Raw genomic sequence first — 17,736 nt, forward strand, 5'->3', positions numbered from 1 at the left:
CAGTGAGTGAAGCTGCGCTGTACTCGTGGCTCTGGGGACAGCTGCCGCTTATGAAGAACGACTAACATGGCCTTAAAAACACGACCTCTGCTGCATTGGCCGGGAATCGGACCCGGGTCTCCCGCGCCGCGGCCTTGAATTGTTTAGCTAAACGGCCCTAAACCGTTTCCCATTCATTCTCAATGGTAGTGCTAAACCACTACGGATGTAATATATTTCGGCCGCTAGCGCTCTCGTGGCGCTCTTCCGGTTTTCGGCACCGCGGGAAGTTTGAATTCGCAGAAGAAGGAGAAGAAGAAAACACACAACAGCGATCGGCTCCGTTGTTAAATTCAACGCATTCTCAAGCGTCTATCAAAGGTAAGATACTTTACGTGATATCAGCTGACGTTTCGTTACCGTTAATGATGAAATCACGTTGGTAAACTTTGCTCGTTTCTAAACGGTTTACTATAGTTCAGCCTAGATAGATTTGTTTGCAAATTATGAATGAACATAGCCATGATTTACGTTTCTGTGTATTGTTTGTCATCATTAACATGTCATCTGTTGATTACAAGTTGAATTATGAATGAAGTAAACATTATTTTCACTTTTGTGATGAGATTACATGTATTCCACAGTTCAAAAATGTTTTCTGACTATGGTTTTACTATAGTAACCATGATTTAGCCATGTTATTTTAGTAGAATCACAACAATAAATGTACTATTGTTGTTATTGAATTGGCATTATATTTACAGGACAGTCATGAGACTTTAAATGAATATCAGTCTGCCAAGAACAGCAAGATTACTATAGTTTTACAATTAAACTGCATACAATCTTACAGGATTTAAAATCTTTTATTTGTGAATATCATACAGTCCCAATGCTTACACACACACAGAGACACACACACACATATATATATATATATATATATAATATTATGTGCTTCAATTTAAGTATTATTTATGTGTTTGAGTGTGTTTGTTTGTGTCTGTAATATAGTTATAATTATTCCTTTTTTTAATATTGCTATATTGTTGTTGTTCTTTCAGAGAGCACTGCTTCTTCACTGATTGTGTCTTTGCTGTCATCTTTTCCTGGGACCCGAGCAGATCTTCAGTCAGAGACAGGTGAATATTTAACACATTAACAACAAACACACAAGAGTTCCTGCAGGTTTTAAAGTCTTAAAATGTCTTAATTTACCCTTTCACAAATTAATGCCTTAAGAAAGTTTGAAAGGAATGAATCACTTCCTCTGAGTTTTGTCTTGTTTTCCAGTGCAGATATCTTTCAATCAATATGTAATTTATGATGCAAATGTAAAATGAAGTCTTGAAAAATGTAACACTAATTAAATGAGTTTACTAAGGAGCCTCGCACATGACATGCAGGAAAAAATATAAGGCTAAAACGTGTGTATGATTTACTAATTCATTCCCTCAATGTACTAAAACGTGCACTCGATTACTATAGCGTTCCCTCGATTTACTATTGCCAGCAAATGAGTAAAGCATGCACACAATTTATTTATTTTTTTCTTGCATGTCATGTGCGGGGCTCCTTAGTTTACACTTAAAACAATAAAAAAATATTTGTCAATGATTTACTATAACTTTTCTTTGAATTTAGGTGACTTTTTTTCCCTAAATGGCAGATATTACTTCTTGTTATAATCAAACAATTCTTTCAAACAAGTCTTTGTATTTCATGTAATTTTGTATCTCCAGTAAATTTATCTTTATTTAATAATATTTATGCATGTTCACTGGAAAACAAGGCAGCATGATTTTGCAGCATGATCTGAACGTACAGTAACATATGAAATGTTGTAGTGTCTGGGAGCAGAGGCTTTCAGTGTGTTTCTGTCAAATTAAATTATGAATATCTGTTGGAAGTTGTGTTTTCAAACTCTGAAGTTAATACTACTATCCAGACATTTCCATTTACAGAACATATTTGTGTTTTTCCTCATTTGTTCCTCAAATTTGATTTGCTTGGTTTTAAAAAGGTCTTAACTTCACCTTCATAAACCTGAAGAAACTCTGTTTCCTTACACATTAAACTCAATATTCAGCTTGTTGTAGACCCCACTGGTTCTCTGTCTGTGTCCTCGCTGTCCTCATCTCATGGGTCTCATGTGGAGCCTCACTCTGAATGTTCATGATGCAGAAATTGATCACATGTTTCCCCTCTGTATAGGAGCTACATGTTTGTCACCTCTGCATGTGCTGGCCGTACCTGACCTGTGAAGACTGCTGACAGGGTGTTTGTACTGGACAGCGAACGCTGAGCCTATCGACAACGTGCTTAATAAACACCACAGGAAGACATCCTAACAGCACGCTCCATATGACCACAAAACTACACGTCACATTATGTCAAGCACCTGACCACACTGCTGAACACCAGTTCTTCATTAAACACGACTGCAGAGAAGTAAACACCAGGATGTCATTCCAAGACTTTATGGAAATGGAGCACTTTAGACTGAACTGAAGGACACAAAGAAACGGGACTGCAAAAACACGAAAGGCCTGGAGATGAACACGTTGTTCACTTGTGCAGATTTTGTGAAATGGAACTTAGCCAGGATCCAAACAGTCCTCACACACACACACACACAGGCTATCCTGAAATAAGTTCAAAAAAGTTTTTGAAAAAAAGTAAAGCTAAAGTCTTCTTTATTTACCAACATCAGGGCATTGAGAAAGAGGTGACCTGGAAAGAGTCTAAAGAAAAATACGAGATATTAATTTGCAGCTTATTTAGCAATATTTAACTCATGTATATACTGTATATTTTAATTTTTCAGTGTGAGATTGTAATATCTATTTATATTGTCAGAATTCTTTTTTCTATTTAATTATTTTGGCTTGATCTTAAAAGGTGCTAAAAGCATTTAATAAACACAACTGAAAAATACAAATTGCTTCACGAGTGCTGTTTCCACTTCGTATGACTAATATTTTACAGTGTCTATGGTTTTGAAAACTCTTACTTGATCAGTTATCTTAAGTGTGACTTACATTATTCCATCAATCAATTTTCACTCAGTACTTGAATATTACTCAGTTAAATAAAATTTTCTTCAATTTACATTTGAAAAGTAATTTAATATAACCATTTGTGTTTTTATATAATCATGTAATGTATACTAGCATTATTTTACTGTGTTTATTTTATATAATCCTTTGCTTTGTAATCCAAAAAGGAAAGACATAAATTTCAAAAACTTTGTAGCTGTAAGGTGTTGTTAAATGTTAGATTTTTTTTATTTATTAAAAAGCATAAAGCTGAGTTTAATAATAGTTTAGACCTGTGTGAGTGGGATTCGAACCCCGGTCCAAATGAATGCATGAAAAAATCTGATTGGCTGTGATGTAATTTCCGCTCTTTGGCCAGCTGCTGCAGTCTGATTGGCTGTCAGCGCATGACAACTATTCGCGGCTGGCCCCCGCGCCCAAAGCGAGAATTATACCCCTAGACCAACGAGCCATCCCTCCGTGATTCAAGTTCAGAGCGTATGTGTACGTTCAGTTCAAAGTGACTAACACAGAGGTGTACAGAGGTATACAGAGGTATATGATGTCACACTTGTCCATGTGTGAAGACGTTGCGCAGCGCAAATCCGTGAACCAATGTTCCAAAGTGAAGTAAACTTCGACGGATTTCCCCTGCTCAGGGAGTGGGGAGCAATGAACACTGTGTAGGGACCATGTCAATCGCAAGGAGCTCACTTCTAATGAGCTGATTATCCAAATCAGGTGTGCTAACAAAAAGAGAAATGCAAAATATGCAGACCTTTGGGGAGCGAGGACTGGAATGGAGAACCGCTTCCTTATTCTTTAAGTCAGTGTGAGAAAAAGAGGTGAGAAGTTGTCTGCGTGACCCGAGTGATGCAAGGTGGTCTGCATAATACAAGAATCCGCACATGCATACTGGCGTAACAAGACCGAGAAGGTCCTTTAACACAAAAGCTAAATCTCTTTGTTAATTCGACAACACAATCGCGGCCAGTGCAAACGTGCAAGCCCAGAGGAGGGACGGCCTCTTTGCATCAAGCCGGTCATTCGCAGCTATGCTCGTCATTCTTGAAAGGCCAGGGGAATTAGCTCAAATGGTAGAGCGCTTGCTTAGCATGCGAGAGGTAGCGGGATCGATGCCCGCATTCTCCAAGTTGGCTCCTGCCCTTTTACTCACACATCCCTAAATCAGTGGTTTTCAATCCTGTCCTGGAGGCATCCCTGCCCTGCACATTTTGCATTTCCCCTCATCTAACACACCAGTTTCAAATCATCAGCTCATTAATAGAGACTGCAAGACCTGATTTGGGTGTGTCTAATAAGGGAGACATACGAAATGTTCAGGACAGGGTTGCCTCCAGGAAAGGTTTGAAAACCATTGCCCTAAAGAGACCGACTGAGCACTGACGCAATGCTGCGACACTCCCACGTTAGCTTTTTTTGGGGCTCACAGCTGCCAAAAAGTATTTCAGACATGGTCCTGTGCAAATTGGTTGCAAAACATTGCCATTTTACACACAGTTCCCTAAAGCAGTGGTTTTCAAACCTGTCCTGGAGGCACCCCTGCCCTACACATTTTGAATGTTTCCCTCATCTATCACACCTGTTTCAAATCATCAACTCATTGATAGAGACCGCAAGACCTTATTTGGGTGTGTCTAATAAGGCAGACAATCAAACTGTGCAGGGCAGGGGTGCCTCCAGGACAGGTTTGAGAACCAGTGCCCTAAAGAGACCGACTGGGCATCGATGCAATGCTGCCACAGTCTCTACGTTAGTTAATTTTTTTGGACTCAAAGCTGCCAAAAAGTATTTCAGACATGGTCCTGCGCAAATTGGTTGCAAAAAGTGGTCCCACCGCGATTTGAACTCGGATCACTGGATTCAGAGTGCTAACCATTACACCATGAAACCTTACCTGGAGCAGCCATTGCTCACAGGGCCACAAAGACTGTCACCAGTGCCAACCTAGTGCTGTTTTTATCTTTTCCTGCGGCAAGAAAGCACACAGGTTCCACCGAGATTCAAACTCAGATCGCTGGATTCAAAGCCCAGAGTGCTGACCATTACACCATGGAACCGAAACTGCTTGTTTGGTGGCCAACTGGGAAACAGATAGCTCCGTGGCAGTGGGGAAGCAGTTATACAGAGAAGTTGGAACCCAGTGATTTTTGGTCACTGGCCCGCCTCAAAAAACGGAAAAGAGTGGGAGATTTTGCCGAAACCCGGGATCGAACCAGGGACCTTTAGATCTTCAGTCTAACGCTCTCCCAACTGAGCTATTTCGGCCACAACAAGCTCCTGCTTAGCAAGCAGGGATTTCAGTGAGATCACCCTACTCTTTGTCACAGGAGAAGAGCAGAGCAGAGATGAGCCCCCAGACAATAAAAACAGCTGGCCAGTACGGGGATCGAACCCGCGACCTTGGCGTTATTAGCACCACGCTCTAACCATCTGAGCTAACCGGCCTCCCTTAGCCATCTGTCTCTACCCGATTTAATAAAAAACTGCCTCAATGTTAGTGAACGCAATGAGACAACAAAGCTTCACGTTTTATCCCGACCACGGGCTCGTCCGGGATTTGAACCCGGGACCTCTCGCACCCAAAGCGAGAATCATACCCCTAGACCAACGAGCCTTCCTGTGCTGGGCCGAGAAAAAAGAGCTACTGCAGCATCAATAAAAGAAGGAACATGAACTAACGTGGAAGCAATCAAAGACCTCGAGACAGTGTTAAAGGCTAACGAACGCAAGTTGGCCTCTTAACTGACCTAAAAATGTGGCTGTATCTAACATGTAGAGGGATGTTAGGGAGGACAGCTGAAACTGTCAGATGTCACTTAGACCAGCGGTTCTCAATTCCAGTCCTCGAGCCCCCTGCTCTTCAGATTTTGTATGTTTCTCGTATAGCTTCAGACATTTGTTCCATTCAAACGTAAGTGCCCTGAGAAGTGGACATCACATGACATCCCTCCGTGATTCAAGTTCAGAGCGTATGTGTACGTTCAGTTCAAAGTGACTAACACAGAGGTGTACAGAGGTATACAGAGGTATATGATGTCACACTTGTCCATGTGTGAAGACGTTGCGCAGCGCAAATCCGTGAACCAATGTTCCAAAGTGAAGTAAACTTCGACGGATTTCCCCTGCTCAGGGAGTGGGGAGCAATGAACACTGTGTAGGGACCATGTCAATCGCAAGGAGCTCACTTCTAATGAGCTGATTATCCAAAACAGGTGTGCTAACAAAGAGAGACATGCAAAATATGCAGACCTTTGGGAAGCGAGGACTGGAATGGAGATGCGCTTCCTTATTCTTTAAGTCAGTGTGAGAAAAAGAGGTGAGAAGTTGTCTGCGTGACCCGAGTGATGCAAGGTGGTCTGCATAATACAAGAATCCGCACATGCATACTGGCGTAACAAGACCGAGAAGGTCCTTTAACACAAAAGCTAAATCTCTTTGTTAATTCGACAACACAATCGCGGCCAGTGCAAAGGTGCAAGCCCAGAGGAGGGACGGCCTCTTTGCATCAAGCCGGTCATTCGCAGCTATGCTCGTCATTCTTGAAAGGCCAGGGGAATTAGCTCAAATGGTAGAGCGCTCGCTTAGCATGCGAGAGGTAGCGGGATCGATGCCCGCATTCTCCAAGTTGGCTCCTGCCCTTTTACTCACACATCCCTAAATCAGTGGTTTTCAATCCTGTCCTGGAGGCATCCCTGCCCTGCACATTTTGCATTTCCCCTCATCTAACACACCAGTTTCAAATCATCAGCTCATTAATAGAGACTGCAAGACCTGATTTGGGTGTGTCTAATAAGGGAGACATACGAAATGTTCAGGACAGGGTTGCCTCCAGGAAAGGTTTGAAAACCATTGCCCTAAAGAGACCGACTGAGCACTGAGGCAATGCTGCGACACTCCCACGTTAGCTTTTTTTGGGGCTCACAGCTGCCAAAAAGTATTTCAGACATGGTCCTGTGCAAATTGGTTGCAAAACATTGCCATTTTACACACAGTTCCCTAAAGCAGTGGTTTTCAAACCTGTCCTGGAGGCACCCCTGCCCTACACATTTTGAATGTTTCCCTCATCTATCACACCTGTTTCAAATCATCAACTCATTGATAGAGACCGCAAGACCTTATTTGGGTGTGTCTAATAAGGCAGACAATCAAACTGTGCAGGGCAGGGGTGCCTCCAGGACAGGTTTGAGAACCAGTGCCCTAAAGAGACCGACTGGGCATCGATGCAATGCTGCCACAGTCTCTACGTTAGTTAATTTTTTTGGACTCAAAGCTGCCAAAAAGTATTTCAGACATGGTCCTGCGCAAATTGGTTGCAAAAAGTGGTCCCACCGCGATTTGAACTCTGATCACTGGATTCAGAGTGCTAACCATTACACCATGAAACCTTACCTGGAGCAGCCGTTGCTCACAGGGCCACAAAGACTGTCACCAGTGCCAACCTAGTGCTGTTTTTATCTTTTCCTGCGGCAAGAAAGCACACAGGTTCCACCGAGATTCAAACTCAGATCGCTGGATTCTAAGCCCAGAGTGCTGACCATTACACCATGGAACCGAAACTGCTTGTTTGGTGGCCAACTGGGAAACAGATAGCTCCGTGGCAGTGGGGAAGCAGTTATACAGAGAAGTTGGAACCCAGTGATTTTTGGTCACTGGCCCGCCTCAAAAAACGGAAAAGAGTGGGAGATTTTGCCGAAACCCGGGATCGAACCAGGGACCTTTAGATCTTCAGTCTAACGCTCTCCCAACTGAGCTATTTCGGCCACAACAAGCTCCTGCTTAGCAAGCAGGGATTTCAGTGAGATCACCCTACTCTTTGTCACAGGAGAAGAACAGAGCAGAGATGAGCCCCCAGACAATAAAAACAGCTGGCCAGTACGGGGATCGAACCCGCGACCTTGGCGTTATTAGCACCACGCTCTAACTATCTGAGCTAACCGGCCTCCCTTAGCCATTTGTCTCTACCCGATTGAATAAAAAACTGCCTCAATGTTAGTGAACGCAATGAGACAACAAAGCTTCACGTTTTATCCCGACCACGGGCTCGTCCGGGATTTGAACCCGGGACCTCTCGCACCCAAAGCGAGAATCATACCCCTAGACCAACAAGCCTTCCTGTGCTGGGCTGAGAAAAAAGAGCTACTGCAGCATCAATAAAAGAAGGAACATGAACTAACGTGGAACCAATCAAAGACCTTGAGACAGTGTTAAAGGCTAACGAACGCAAGTTGGCCTCTTAACTGACCTAAAAATGTGGCTGTATCTAACATGTAGAGGGATGTTAGGGAGGACAGCTGAAACTGTCAGATGTCACTTAGACCAGCGGTTCTCAATTCCAGTCCTCGAGCCCCCTGCTCTTCAGATTTTGTATGTTTCTCGTATAGCTTCAGACATTTGTTCCATTCAAACGTAAGTGCCCTGAGAAGTGGACATCACATGACATCCCTCCGTGATTCAAGTTCAGAGCGTATGTGTACGTTCAGTTCAAAGTGACTAACACAGAGGTGTACAGAGGTATACAGAGGTATATGATGTCACACTTGTCCATGTGTGAAGACGTTGCGCAGCGCAAATCCGTGAACCAATGTTCCAAAGTGAAGTAAACTTCGACGGATTTCCCCTGCTCAGGGAGTGGGGAGCAATGAACACTGTGTAGGGACCATGTCAATCGCAAGGAGCTCACTTCTAATGAGCTGATTATCCAAATCAGGTGTGCTAACAAAGAGAGACATGCAAAATATGCAGACCTTTGGGGAGCGAGGACTGGAATGGAGAACCGATTCCTTATTCTTTAAGTCAGTGTGAGAAAAAGAGGTGAGAAGTTGTCTGCGTGACCCAAGTGATGCAAGGTGGTCTGCATAATACAAGAATCCGCACATGCATACTGGCGTAACAAGACCGAGAAGGTCCTTTAACACAAAAGCTAAATCTCTTTGTTAATTCGACAACACAATCGCGGCCAGTGCAAAGGTGCAAGCCCAGAGGAGGGACGGCCTCTTTGCATCAAGCCGGTCATTCGCAGCTATGCTCGTCATTCTTGAAAGGCCAGGGGAATTAGCTCAAATGGTAGAGCGCTCGCTTAGCATGTGAGAGGTAGCGGGATCGATGCCCGCATTCTCCAATTTGGCTCCTGCCCTTTTACTCACACATCCCTAAATCAGTGGTTTTCAGTCCTGTCCTGGAGGCATCCCTGCCCTGCACATTTTGCATTTTCCCTCATCTAACACACCAGTTTCAAATCATCAGCTCATTAATAGAGACTGCAAGACCTGATTTGGGTGTGTCTAATAAGGGAGACATACGAAATGTTCAGGACAGGGTTGCCTCCAGGAAAGGTTTGAAAACCATTGCCCTAAAGAGACCGACTGAGCACTGACGCAATGCTGCGACACTCCCACGTTAGCTTTTTTTGGGGCTCACAGCTGCCAAAAAGTATTTCAGACATGGTCCTGTGCAAATTGGTTGCAAAACATTGCCATTTTACACACAGTTCCCTAAAGCAGTGGTTTTCAAACCTGTCCTGGAGGCACCCCTGCCCTACACATTTTGAATGTTTCCCTCATCTATCACACCTGTTTCAAATCATCAACTCATTGATAGAGACCGCAATACCTTATTTGGGTGTGTCTAATAAGGCAGACAATCAAACTGTGCAGGGCAGGGGTGCCTCCAGGACAGGTTTGAGAACCAGTGCCCTAAAGAGACCGACTGGGCATCGATGCAATGCTGCCACAGTCTCTACGTTAGTTAATTTTTTTGGACTCAAAGCTGCCAAAAAGTATTTCAGACATGGTCCTGCGCAAATTGGTTGCAAAAAGTGGTCCCACCGCGATTTGAACTCGGATCACTGGATTCAGAGTGCTAACCAATACACCATGAAACCTTACCTGGAGCAGCCGTTGCTCACAGGGCCACAAAGACTGTCACCAGTGCCAACCTAGTGCTGTTTTTATCTTTTCCTGCGGCAAGAAAGCACACAGGTTCCACCGAGATTCGAACTCAGATCGCTGGATTCAAAGCCCAGAGTGCTGACCATTACACCATGGAACCGAAACTGCTTGTTTGGTGGCCAACTGGGAAACAGATAGCTCCGTGGCAGTGGGGAAGCAGTTATACAGAGAAGTTGGAACCCAGTGATTTTTGGTCACTGGCCCGCCTCAAAAAACGGAAAAGAGTGAGAGATTTTGCCGAAACCCGGGATCGAACCAGGGACCTTTAGATCTTCAGTCTAACGCTCTCCCAACTGAGCTATTTCGGCCACAACAAGCTCCTGCTTAGCAAGCAGGGATTTCAGTGAGATCACCCTACTCTTTGTCACAGGAGAAGAGCAGAGCAGAGATGAGCCCCCAGACAATAAAAACAGCTGGCCAGTACGGGGATCGAACCCGCGACCTTGGCGTTATTAGCACCACGCTCTAACCATCTGAGCTAACCGGCCTCCCTTAGCCATCTGCCTCTACCCGATTGAATAAAAAACTGCCTCAATGTTAGTGAACGCAATGACACAAAAAAGCTTCACGTTTTATCCCTACCAAGGGCTCGTCCGGGATTTGAACCCGGGACCTCTCGCACCCAAAGCGAGAATCATACCCCTAGACCAACGAGCCTTCCTGTGCTGGGCTGAGAAAAAAGAGCTACTGCAGCATCAATAAAAGAAGGAACATGAACTAACGTGGAAGCAATCAAAGACCTCGAGACAGTGTTAAAGGCTAACGAACGCAAGTTGGCCTCTTAACTGACCTAAAAATGTGGCTGTATCTAACATGTAGAGGGATGTTAGGGAGGACAGCTGAAACTGTCAGATGTCACTTAGACCAGCGGTTCTCAATTCCAGTCCTCGAGCCCCCTGCTCTTCAGATTTTGTATGTTTCTCGTATAGCTTCAGACATTTGTTCCATTCAAACGTAAGTGCCCTGAGAAGTGGACATCACATGACATCCCTCCGTGATTCAAGTTCAGAGCGTATGTGTACGTTCAGTTCAAAGTGACTAACACAGAGGTGTACAGAGGTATACAGAGGTATATGATGTCACACTTGTCCATGTGTGAAGACGTTGCGCAGCGCAAATCCGTGAACCAATGTTCCAAAGTGAAGTAAACTTCGACGGATTTCCCCTGCTCAGGGAGTGGGGAGCAATGAACACTGTGTAGGGACCATGTCAATCGCAAGGAGCTCACTTCTAATGAGCTGATTATCCAAATCAGGTGTGCTAACAAAGAGAGACATGCAAAATATGCAGACCTTTGGGAAGCGAGGACTGGAATGGAGATGCGCTTCCTTATTCTTTAAGTCAGTGTGAGAAAAAGAGGTGAGAAGTTGTCTGCGTGACCCGAGTGATGCAAGGTGGTCTGCATAATACAAGAATCCGCACATGCATACTGGCGTAACAAGACCGAGAAGGTCCTTTAACACAAAAGCTAAATCTCTTTGTTAATTCGACAACACAATCGCGGCCAGTGCAAAGGTGCAAGCCCAGAGGAGGGACGGCCTCTTTGCATCAAGCCGGTCATTCGCAGCTATGCTCGTCATTCTTGAAAGGCCAGGGGAATTAGCTCAAATGGTAGAGCGCTCGCTTAGCATGCGAGAGGTAGCGGGATCGATGCCCGCATTCTCCAAGTTGGCTCCTGCCCTTTTACTCACACATCCCTAAATCAGTGGTTTTCAATCCTGTCCTGGAGGCATCCCTGCCCTGCACATTTTGCATTTCCCCTCATCTAACACACCAGTTTCAAATCATCAGCTCATTAATAGAGACTGCAAGACCTGATTTGGGTGTGTCTAATAAGGGAGACATACGAAATGTTCAGGACAGGGTTGCCTCCAGGAAAGGTTTGAAAACCATTGCCCTAAAGAGACCGACTGAGCACTGACGCAATGCTGCGACACTCCCACGTTAGCTTTTTTTGGGTCTCACAGCTGCCAAAAAGTATTTCAGACATGGTCCTGTGCAAATTGGTTGCAAAACATTGCCATTTTACACACAGTTCCCTAAAGCAGTGGTTTTCAAACCTGTCCTGGAGGCACCCCTGCCCTACACATTTTGAATGTTTCCCTCATCTATCACACCTGTTTCAAATCATCAACTCATTGATAGAGACCGCAATACCTTATTTGGGTGTGTCTAATAAGGCAGACAATCAAACTGTGCAGGGCAGGGGTGCCTCCAGGACAGGTTTGAGAACCAGTGCCCTAAAGAGACCGACTGGGCATCGATGCAATGCTGCCACAGTCTCTACGTTAGTTAATTTTTTTGGACTCAAAGCTGCCAAAAAGTATTTCAGACATGGTCCTGCGCAAATTGGTTGCAAAAAGTGGTCCCACCGCGATTTGAACTCGGATCACTGGATTCAGAGTGCTAACCAATACACCATGAAACCTTACCTGGAGCAGCCGTTGCTCACAGGGCCACAAAGACTGTCACCAGTGCCAACCTAGTGCTGTTTTTATCTTTTCCTGCGGCAAGAAAGCACACAGGTTCCACCGAGATTCGAACTCAGATCGCTGGATTCAAAGCCCAGAGTGCTGACCATTACACCATGGAACCGAAACTGCTTGTTTGGTGGCCAACTGGGAAACAGATAGCTCCGTGGCAGTGGGGAAGCAGTTATACAGAGAAGTTGGAACCCAGTGATTTTTGGTCACTGGCCCGCCTCAAAAAACGGAAAAGAGTGAGAGATTTTGCCGAAACCCGGGATCGAACCAGGGACCTTTAGATCTTCAGTCTAACGCTCTCCCAACTCCGCCAAAGCTGGGGAACAATTGTCTGTATAAGAAGGGGGGGAAGAGGGGAGAGAGAGGAAGAGAAGCGCGAGAAATTCAGGAAATCGTAGGTTCGAATCCACGCTGTCACATAAAGTTATGCGTGTATTTGTTAAAAATCGTAAATCGATTGTTTCGTGTCCAAGTTTGATTTTAAAAGTAATGTATTTGAATTTAATTATTGTTTCGTTTCTAAGATTGATTTTGACAGTAATGTTTTTGATTTAATAATTCTTTCGTTTCTAAGATTGATTTTTATTTTATTCTCATTATCATTATCATTAGTCAAAGTGCATTTATTAAGGCAATCATTTCCTGTGGCAGTAGGGACAAAATAACCTCCTTATTACGGCATTCACACTTTATTGTATCATATTACTTACTGCAAAGCTACACGTGACACTGAATTTAACTGTAAACTGAATGTCATTACATTCAATAAAACAAATAAATACAACACACCAGTCAAAGAGAAATATATTTATTAACTATATACATATTTAAAAAAATGTAGGAAAAGTACTAAATTCAATATAAAATTAAGAATTTTAAGTTCACACGCTATATAAAATAAGTACAAAAAAATATATAAATATATACATCAAAATCTACACATTTTGGTATTTTACTTTATACTGCTTCCTCTACACATAAACCTTTCTATAATAATAATAATAATAGTTTAACTTTATTTAATATGTATATATATTTCCATATGTATTATAGTGTATTCACATACATACCCACATGTTTATAATAATAATAATAATAATAATAATAATAATACAAGATAAAAAAAAGTGCACAGTATAACTCTTTAACATTAAATATGGCTGGAAGATAAAAAACAGAACAGATCCAACCAAGAGAACAAAATGAATGTATCACACATAAATAAATGAGTTATCTTCTCATAATCTGTAACCACTGCTCCTTCGTAATTGTTTCTTTATTAGGGCAATATATTTTGCCTTTGTACTGGCTATGGCCAGTTTCTTGAGTACGAAATTGGCCACACTTTCTGCACGAATTTGCTTTTACAGTGCGATTGTACGATCGTTTGGTTGGAGTGGCTGTGTCATTTGCAGGTGGCTCAGAGGAAATTGCTCCAGGGTTAATGGTGGAAAATGGGGCTGGGCAGGGCACCAGAAACATCTGAGACACAACAGGGGCAGTGGGTGTGTCAGGAACCAATGGGTGTGGTGCTGTCGGCCTGGGACAAATTGTCCTTAGCTGGCTGGACGTGGCTGAATGCTGAGGGTGTACGGCTGATGGCCAGATTGAAGTTGCTGTGGCAGATGTACAGGTAGCTGAGGGCGCAATCTTTCTAAACTTTGTCTTTGCCTGTCCAGCTGTGTCTGGTGGCATCTGGTAGGTATGCAACTGGTGGCTATATTGTGGAGGCACAACAGGCTGTACTCGTGCTGGAGGCAAAACATCCAAAGCCACTGGACGTGCCTCTGGAAGGTCCAGCCCTTGCAACAGCAAGGAGACCTCCTGACCCTTTAAACGGTTATTGTGCCATGTCGTAAGGGTCCTCTGATTTACCTCAACTAGCTGAAGGGTTGTGTCACTCATCACCGTTCCATTGCTCAGGATTAGCTGCCGAATTTTTCTGTAATCACGAAGAATGAGATCCCATCTAGACAGACATTCTGTCCGCTGTTTCTTGGGGCTTCGGTGGATGTTACATAACCTTATGAAAATCATTTCAACAAGGCGACAGCAATTAGGCCACTGTGCTGGAGAGCCGCTAGAACCCAAAACACACCTTTTTGTGCTGTCGACACCAGGAGTGAAGACAGCTTTCTTTTTTGGGGACCTAAAACGTCCTGTAAGTAGCCTGTCTTGATGACGAGCAGCATACACCACCCTGTCTTTATCAAATTTGTCCAGGTTCTGCCACAGACCCACAATGGTCGCAACTTGTTGGTTGGTAAGTGTGAGGCTTGTCTGTGTGCGCAGCTCCACCAGACACTCTGCCAACGCATCCACCCGGTCCATTCCAGGAATGCAGTGTTCGTCAACAGCCTGGAAATATATAACTGTTGGTTAGGTATTTACATGCTGTTAAGTAAGTTTACTGCTTAATGGCAGATAACTAAATGAGTGACAATTCGTATAGAAAAGGAAATTTTACCATTGCTGAGGGCACTGGTGTATCTAAAGGATCCTGGACACTGGGTACTGGTGCAGCTGAAGGAGCCCGGACTCTGAGCAGTGGTGGAGCCTGGACACTGGGCAGTGGTGGAGTCTGGACACTGGGCAGTGGTGCAGCTACACTGGGCACTGGTGCAGCTGAAGGAGCCCGGACTCTGAGCAGTGGTGGAGCCTGGACACTGGGCACTGGTGCAGCTGAAGGAGCCCGGACTCTGAACAATGGTGGAGCCTGGACACTGAGCAGTGATGCAGCTACACTGGGCACTGGTGCAGTTGAAGGAGCCCGGACTCTGAGCAGTGGTGGAGCCTGGACACTGGGCAGTGGTGGAGTCTGGACACTGGGCAGTGGTGTAGTTTGGACACTGGGCAATGGTGGAGTCTGGACACTGGGCAATGGTGGAGTCTGGACACTGGGCAGTGGTGGAGTCTGGACACTGGGCAATGGTGGAGTCTGGACACTGGGCAGTGGTGGAGTCTGGACAATGGGCAGTGGTGGAATTTTGACACTGGGCAGTGGTGCAGCTGTAGGAGCCTGGACACTGGGAACTGGTGCAGCTGGTAGAACTGGTGGACCTGAAAGGACTAAGTCATCTGATGCCACAAGATTTGCCACTGTGGCTTCCTCTCCAAAGAAATCAATGAAACCCTCATCCTTTTCCACTTGCTCCTCCACATCTATCTCCTCCAGCAATTGAGAGGTCCTATCAGAGGTAGGGCACATGTCCTCCAGGGGCTGACTATTCTGCCTCAACAAGTACTGTACTCCAATGAGCTCCCCTGAGGAAATATTTGTAACAGGAAACATTTTTAATGGAAATTATGCAGAAAGGTTTATTTAGAAATGCAGTAAATATTTTGTTGTCCACTTCTGTATGAACAATATATATCTAATTCAGAGGGTATCATAAAAAGACAGGATTACTCTATATTCTACTATGTATTTTATTTTCTGCCCTGAAACCTAGAACACAGAATAATGTATAAATATTCTGGTAGTATAATTTTTCTCTGATATGTCAAAATTACATTATTATTGTCCAAAAGCACTTGTAATTTTACCAAAAACATGCTACATCATGAGCTGCATTTATCAAAATATTTTTACCTGTGTATACTGCAGGTGGAGTGAAGCTAGGGACCAATTTCCTGCCATACAACTTATTGTAGTTCTCATTGACAGAGTAAAACAGCTCCCCTGTGTAAGAGCGCAGAGTTGAACCTCCATCTGCAACAGCAGCTTCAGCCCGGTCCTGATTCCAGCGTAATAAACCTTCCAGGAGATAAATCTGGAAGTTCAGGCTGTTTGCGCTGTTCCCTAGAAAAAGAAATAGAAAGCCAAATATTGCTTTGAGAAAATGCAAAACATAAAATTTAATCTGCAAATATCTTGATAAACAGGAATTAGTGGCAAAATGTGGTATATTCTGACATGACAAACCTGGAATAAATCTGTTTAGGTGGCAGTGAAATGATTCCAGGGATGTGGAGCCTCTGGCACAACGATAAGTTTTTAGAACCACCCCACCCTTGCTTGTAGTTCCAGTTTCAGTATAGAGCGGCACATTTGGAGGGTCTTGGATACAGGTGATGTGCCGCCTCTGGACATTCCAGATGTGCTGCATTCTCACACTGTCAAGTAGAGGAACACCAAGAGCATCATTCCCCTTGCCACCCATGAGCTCTCTGATGAGCATATCAAGGAGGCGGAAAGTGGTTTCTTCTCCCCGTGTTCTCCTCCTGCAGTGCTGGAGCAGCTCAGCTTTAGTTAAATGATGGTCCAGTTCTGCCTCCGACAGAGTAGGCCAGCCCTGTTGGATGAGTTGCTCCCTTTTGGCCTGTCTCAGCAGAGTGAGATCCCCTGCATCCCACTCAAAAATACAGGATGACAGCCTTGCCATAAAAGTAGGGTACAACTGGTGGGCGTCAGTGGTGCACCCTACTGCCAGACGTCGCATAAAATGCCAAATGTCTAGGCGGACGATGACATCTGGCCAGCCGCTTGTAGCAGAAATGAGTCAAATCAGACAAATCAAAGAGTCTATCAGAGCTGTGTGCACTGAAACATGAGCTGAATTCCTCAGGAAGTCATAAATCAGTTCTAGTGCCACAGGAACTAAGCAAGATAACCAACCAACCAACTTGTTCACACAACAGCTTTCAACATAAACACCAATAGAACAATTATTAACAATTTTAATTCGAAGAAGAGATTGTCAAATTTATTGTTCGTGATTGAAATGCAACGCTGGACATCACATGGAAACCCAGGAGATCAAGTTAAATACTTGCATTGACTCCCCCCCCCCCCCCCAGCCAGTGAAACCAGACTGAAATTCCTAAGGGGGAAGGGCTTTAAACCTTTGTCTTCACAGAAAAGTCCTTTGCCAGAGAATGGCAAAGAAACTGCTTTTTATACATTATATATGGACCAGAATGAACTCAAAAAAGACTTATGAATGAATCATTCTATTGCTTAACTCCATATTCATTTACGTGTAACCCACACATTTGACTATCATGTATAATCACTTATTGTGTATGTCTTTTGATAACTATAGGATACCTAGTCATGTCTAGTATTCAAATAATCGCATTTTCTTGCTTGATATTGTCCTGACAATCATTTATTTGTAAAATATATCATAATCATGTTATAGGAATCATGTCCAAAATTAGACCCTGTGAGGCAAGAACCACATGCTTGGTAAGATAAACAAATGATTTATGATACCCAAGACTCAAGAACATATCTGATTGGTCAAGGCAACATTTGAGGGG

At 43.9% G+C, this 17,736-nt stretch overlaps 1 protein-coding gene and 15 non-coding genes across 16 annotated transcripts; 2 read left to right on the forward strand and 14 right to left on the reverse strand.

Moving 5' to 3' along the window:
* Positions 1-5,026: 5,026 nt before the first annotated feature.
* trnaq-uug (transfer RNA glutamine (anticodon UUG)) lies at positions 5,027-5,098 on the reverse strand. Its single transcript has one exon. It is a non-coding gene; the product is annotated as a tRNA-Gln (tRNA).
* Positions 5,099-5,233: 135 nt separating this feature from the next.
* trnaf-gaa (transfer RNA phenylalanine (anticodon GAA)) lies at positions 5,234-5,306 on the reverse strand. The gene has a single exon. It is a non-coding gene; the product is annotated as a tRNA-Phe (tRNA).
* A 106-nt stretch (positions 5,307-5,412) lies between these two features.
* Positions 5,413-5,486, reverse strand: trnai-aau (transfer RNA isoleucine (anticodon AAU)). Its single transcript has one exon. It is a non-coding gene; the product is annotated as a tRNA-Ile (tRNA).
* A 97-nt stretch (positions 5,487-5,583) lies between these two features.
* On the reverse strand, positions 5,584-5,655 carry trnap-ugg (transfer RNA proline (anticodon UGG)). Its single transcript has one exon. It is a non-coding gene; the product is annotated as a tRNA-Pro (tRNA).
* A 936-nt stretch (positions 5,656-6,591) lies between these two features.
* trnaa-agc (transfer RNA alanine (anticodon AGC)) lies at positions 6,592-6,664 on the forward strand. Its single transcript has one exon. It is a non-coding gene; the product is annotated as a tRNA-Ala (tRNA).
* Positions 6,665-7,521: 857 nt separating this feature from the next.
* trnal-uag (transfer RNA leucine (anticodon UAG)) lies at positions 7,522-7,593 on the reverse strand. The gene has a single exon. It is a non-coding gene; the product is annotated as a tRNA-Leu (tRNA).
* Positions 7,594-7,728: 135 nt separating this feature from the next.
* trnaf-gaa (transfer RNA phenylalanine (anticodon GAA)) lies at positions 7,729-7,801 on the reverse strand. The gene has a single exon. It is a non-coding gene; the product is annotated as a tRNA-Phe (tRNA).
* Positions 7,802-7,907: 106 nt separating this feature from the next.
* Positions 7,908-7,981, reverse strand: trnai-aau (transfer RNA isoleucine (anticodon AAU)). Its single transcript has one exon. It is a non-coding gene; the product is annotated as a tRNA-Ile (tRNA).
* A 97-nt stretch (positions 7,982-8,078) lies between these two features.
* Positions 8,079-8,150, reverse strand: trnap-ugg (transfer RNA proline (anticodon UGG)). Its single transcript has one exon. It is a non-coding gene; the product is annotated as a tRNA-Pro (tRNA).
* A 1,866-nt stretch (positions 8,151-10,016) lies between these two features.
* Positions 10,017-10,088, reverse strand: trnaq-uug (transfer RNA glutamine (anticodon UUG)). The gene has a single exon. It is a non-coding gene; the product is annotated as a tRNA-Gln (tRNA).
* A 135-nt stretch (positions 10,089-10,223) lies between these two features.
* On the reverse strand, positions 10,224-10,296 carry trnaf-gaa (transfer RNA phenylalanine (anticodon GAA)). The gene has a single exon. It is a non-coding gene; the product is annotated as a tRNA-Phe (tRNA).
* Positions 10,297-10,402: 106 nt separating this feature from the next.
* trnai-aau (transfer RNA isoleucine (anticodon AAU)) lies at positions 10,403-10,476 on the reverse strand. The gene has a single exon. It is a non-coding gene; the product is annotated as a tRNA-Ile (tRNA).
* A 97-nt stretch (positions 10,477-10,573) lies between these two features.
* On the reverse strand, positions 10,574-10,645 carry trnap-ugg (transfer RNA proline (anticodon UGG)). Its single transcript has one exon. It is a non-coding gene; the product is annotated as a tRNA-Pro (tRNA).
* Positions 10,646-11,581: 936 nt separating this feature from the next.
* Positions 11,582-11,654, forward strand: trnaa-agc (transfer RNA alanine (anticodon AGC)). The gene has a single exon. It is a non-coding gene; the product is annotated as a tRNA-Ala (tRNA).
* An 857-nt stretch (positions 11,655-12,511) lies between these two features.
* On the reverse strand, positions 12,512-12,583 carry trnaq-uug (transfer RNA glutamine (anticodon UUG)). The gene has a single exon. It is a non-coding gene; the product is annotated as a tRNA-Gln (tRNA).
* Positions 12,584-12,855: 272 nt separating this feature from the next.
* LOC127979557 (uncharacterized) lies at positions 12,856-16,952 on the reverse strand. Its single transcript, XM_052585091.1, has 5 exons — positions 16,397-16,952; positions 16,064-16,273; positions 14,939-15,735; positions 13,840-14,829; positions 12,856-12,882 (listed from the first exon to the last, which is right to left on the reverse strand). The coding sequence occupies exons 1-5, from the start codon at positions 16,911-16,913 to the stop codon at positions 12,856-12,858; spliced, it is 2,541 nt and encodes an 846-aa protein (XP_052441051.1). The 5' UTR covers positions 16,914-16,952.
* Between the last annotated feature and the right edge of the window lie 784 nt (positions 16,953-17,736).

The sequence above is a fragment of the Carassius gibelio genome, chromosome B19, assembly GCF_023724105.1.
Source record: "Carassius gibelio isolate Cgi1373 ecotype wild population from Czech Republic chromosome B19, carGib1.2-hapl.c, whole genome shotgun sequence".
Classification (NCBI taxonomy): Eukaryota; Metazoa; Chordata; class Actinopteri; order Cypriniformes; family Cyprinidae; genus Carassius; species Carassius gibelio.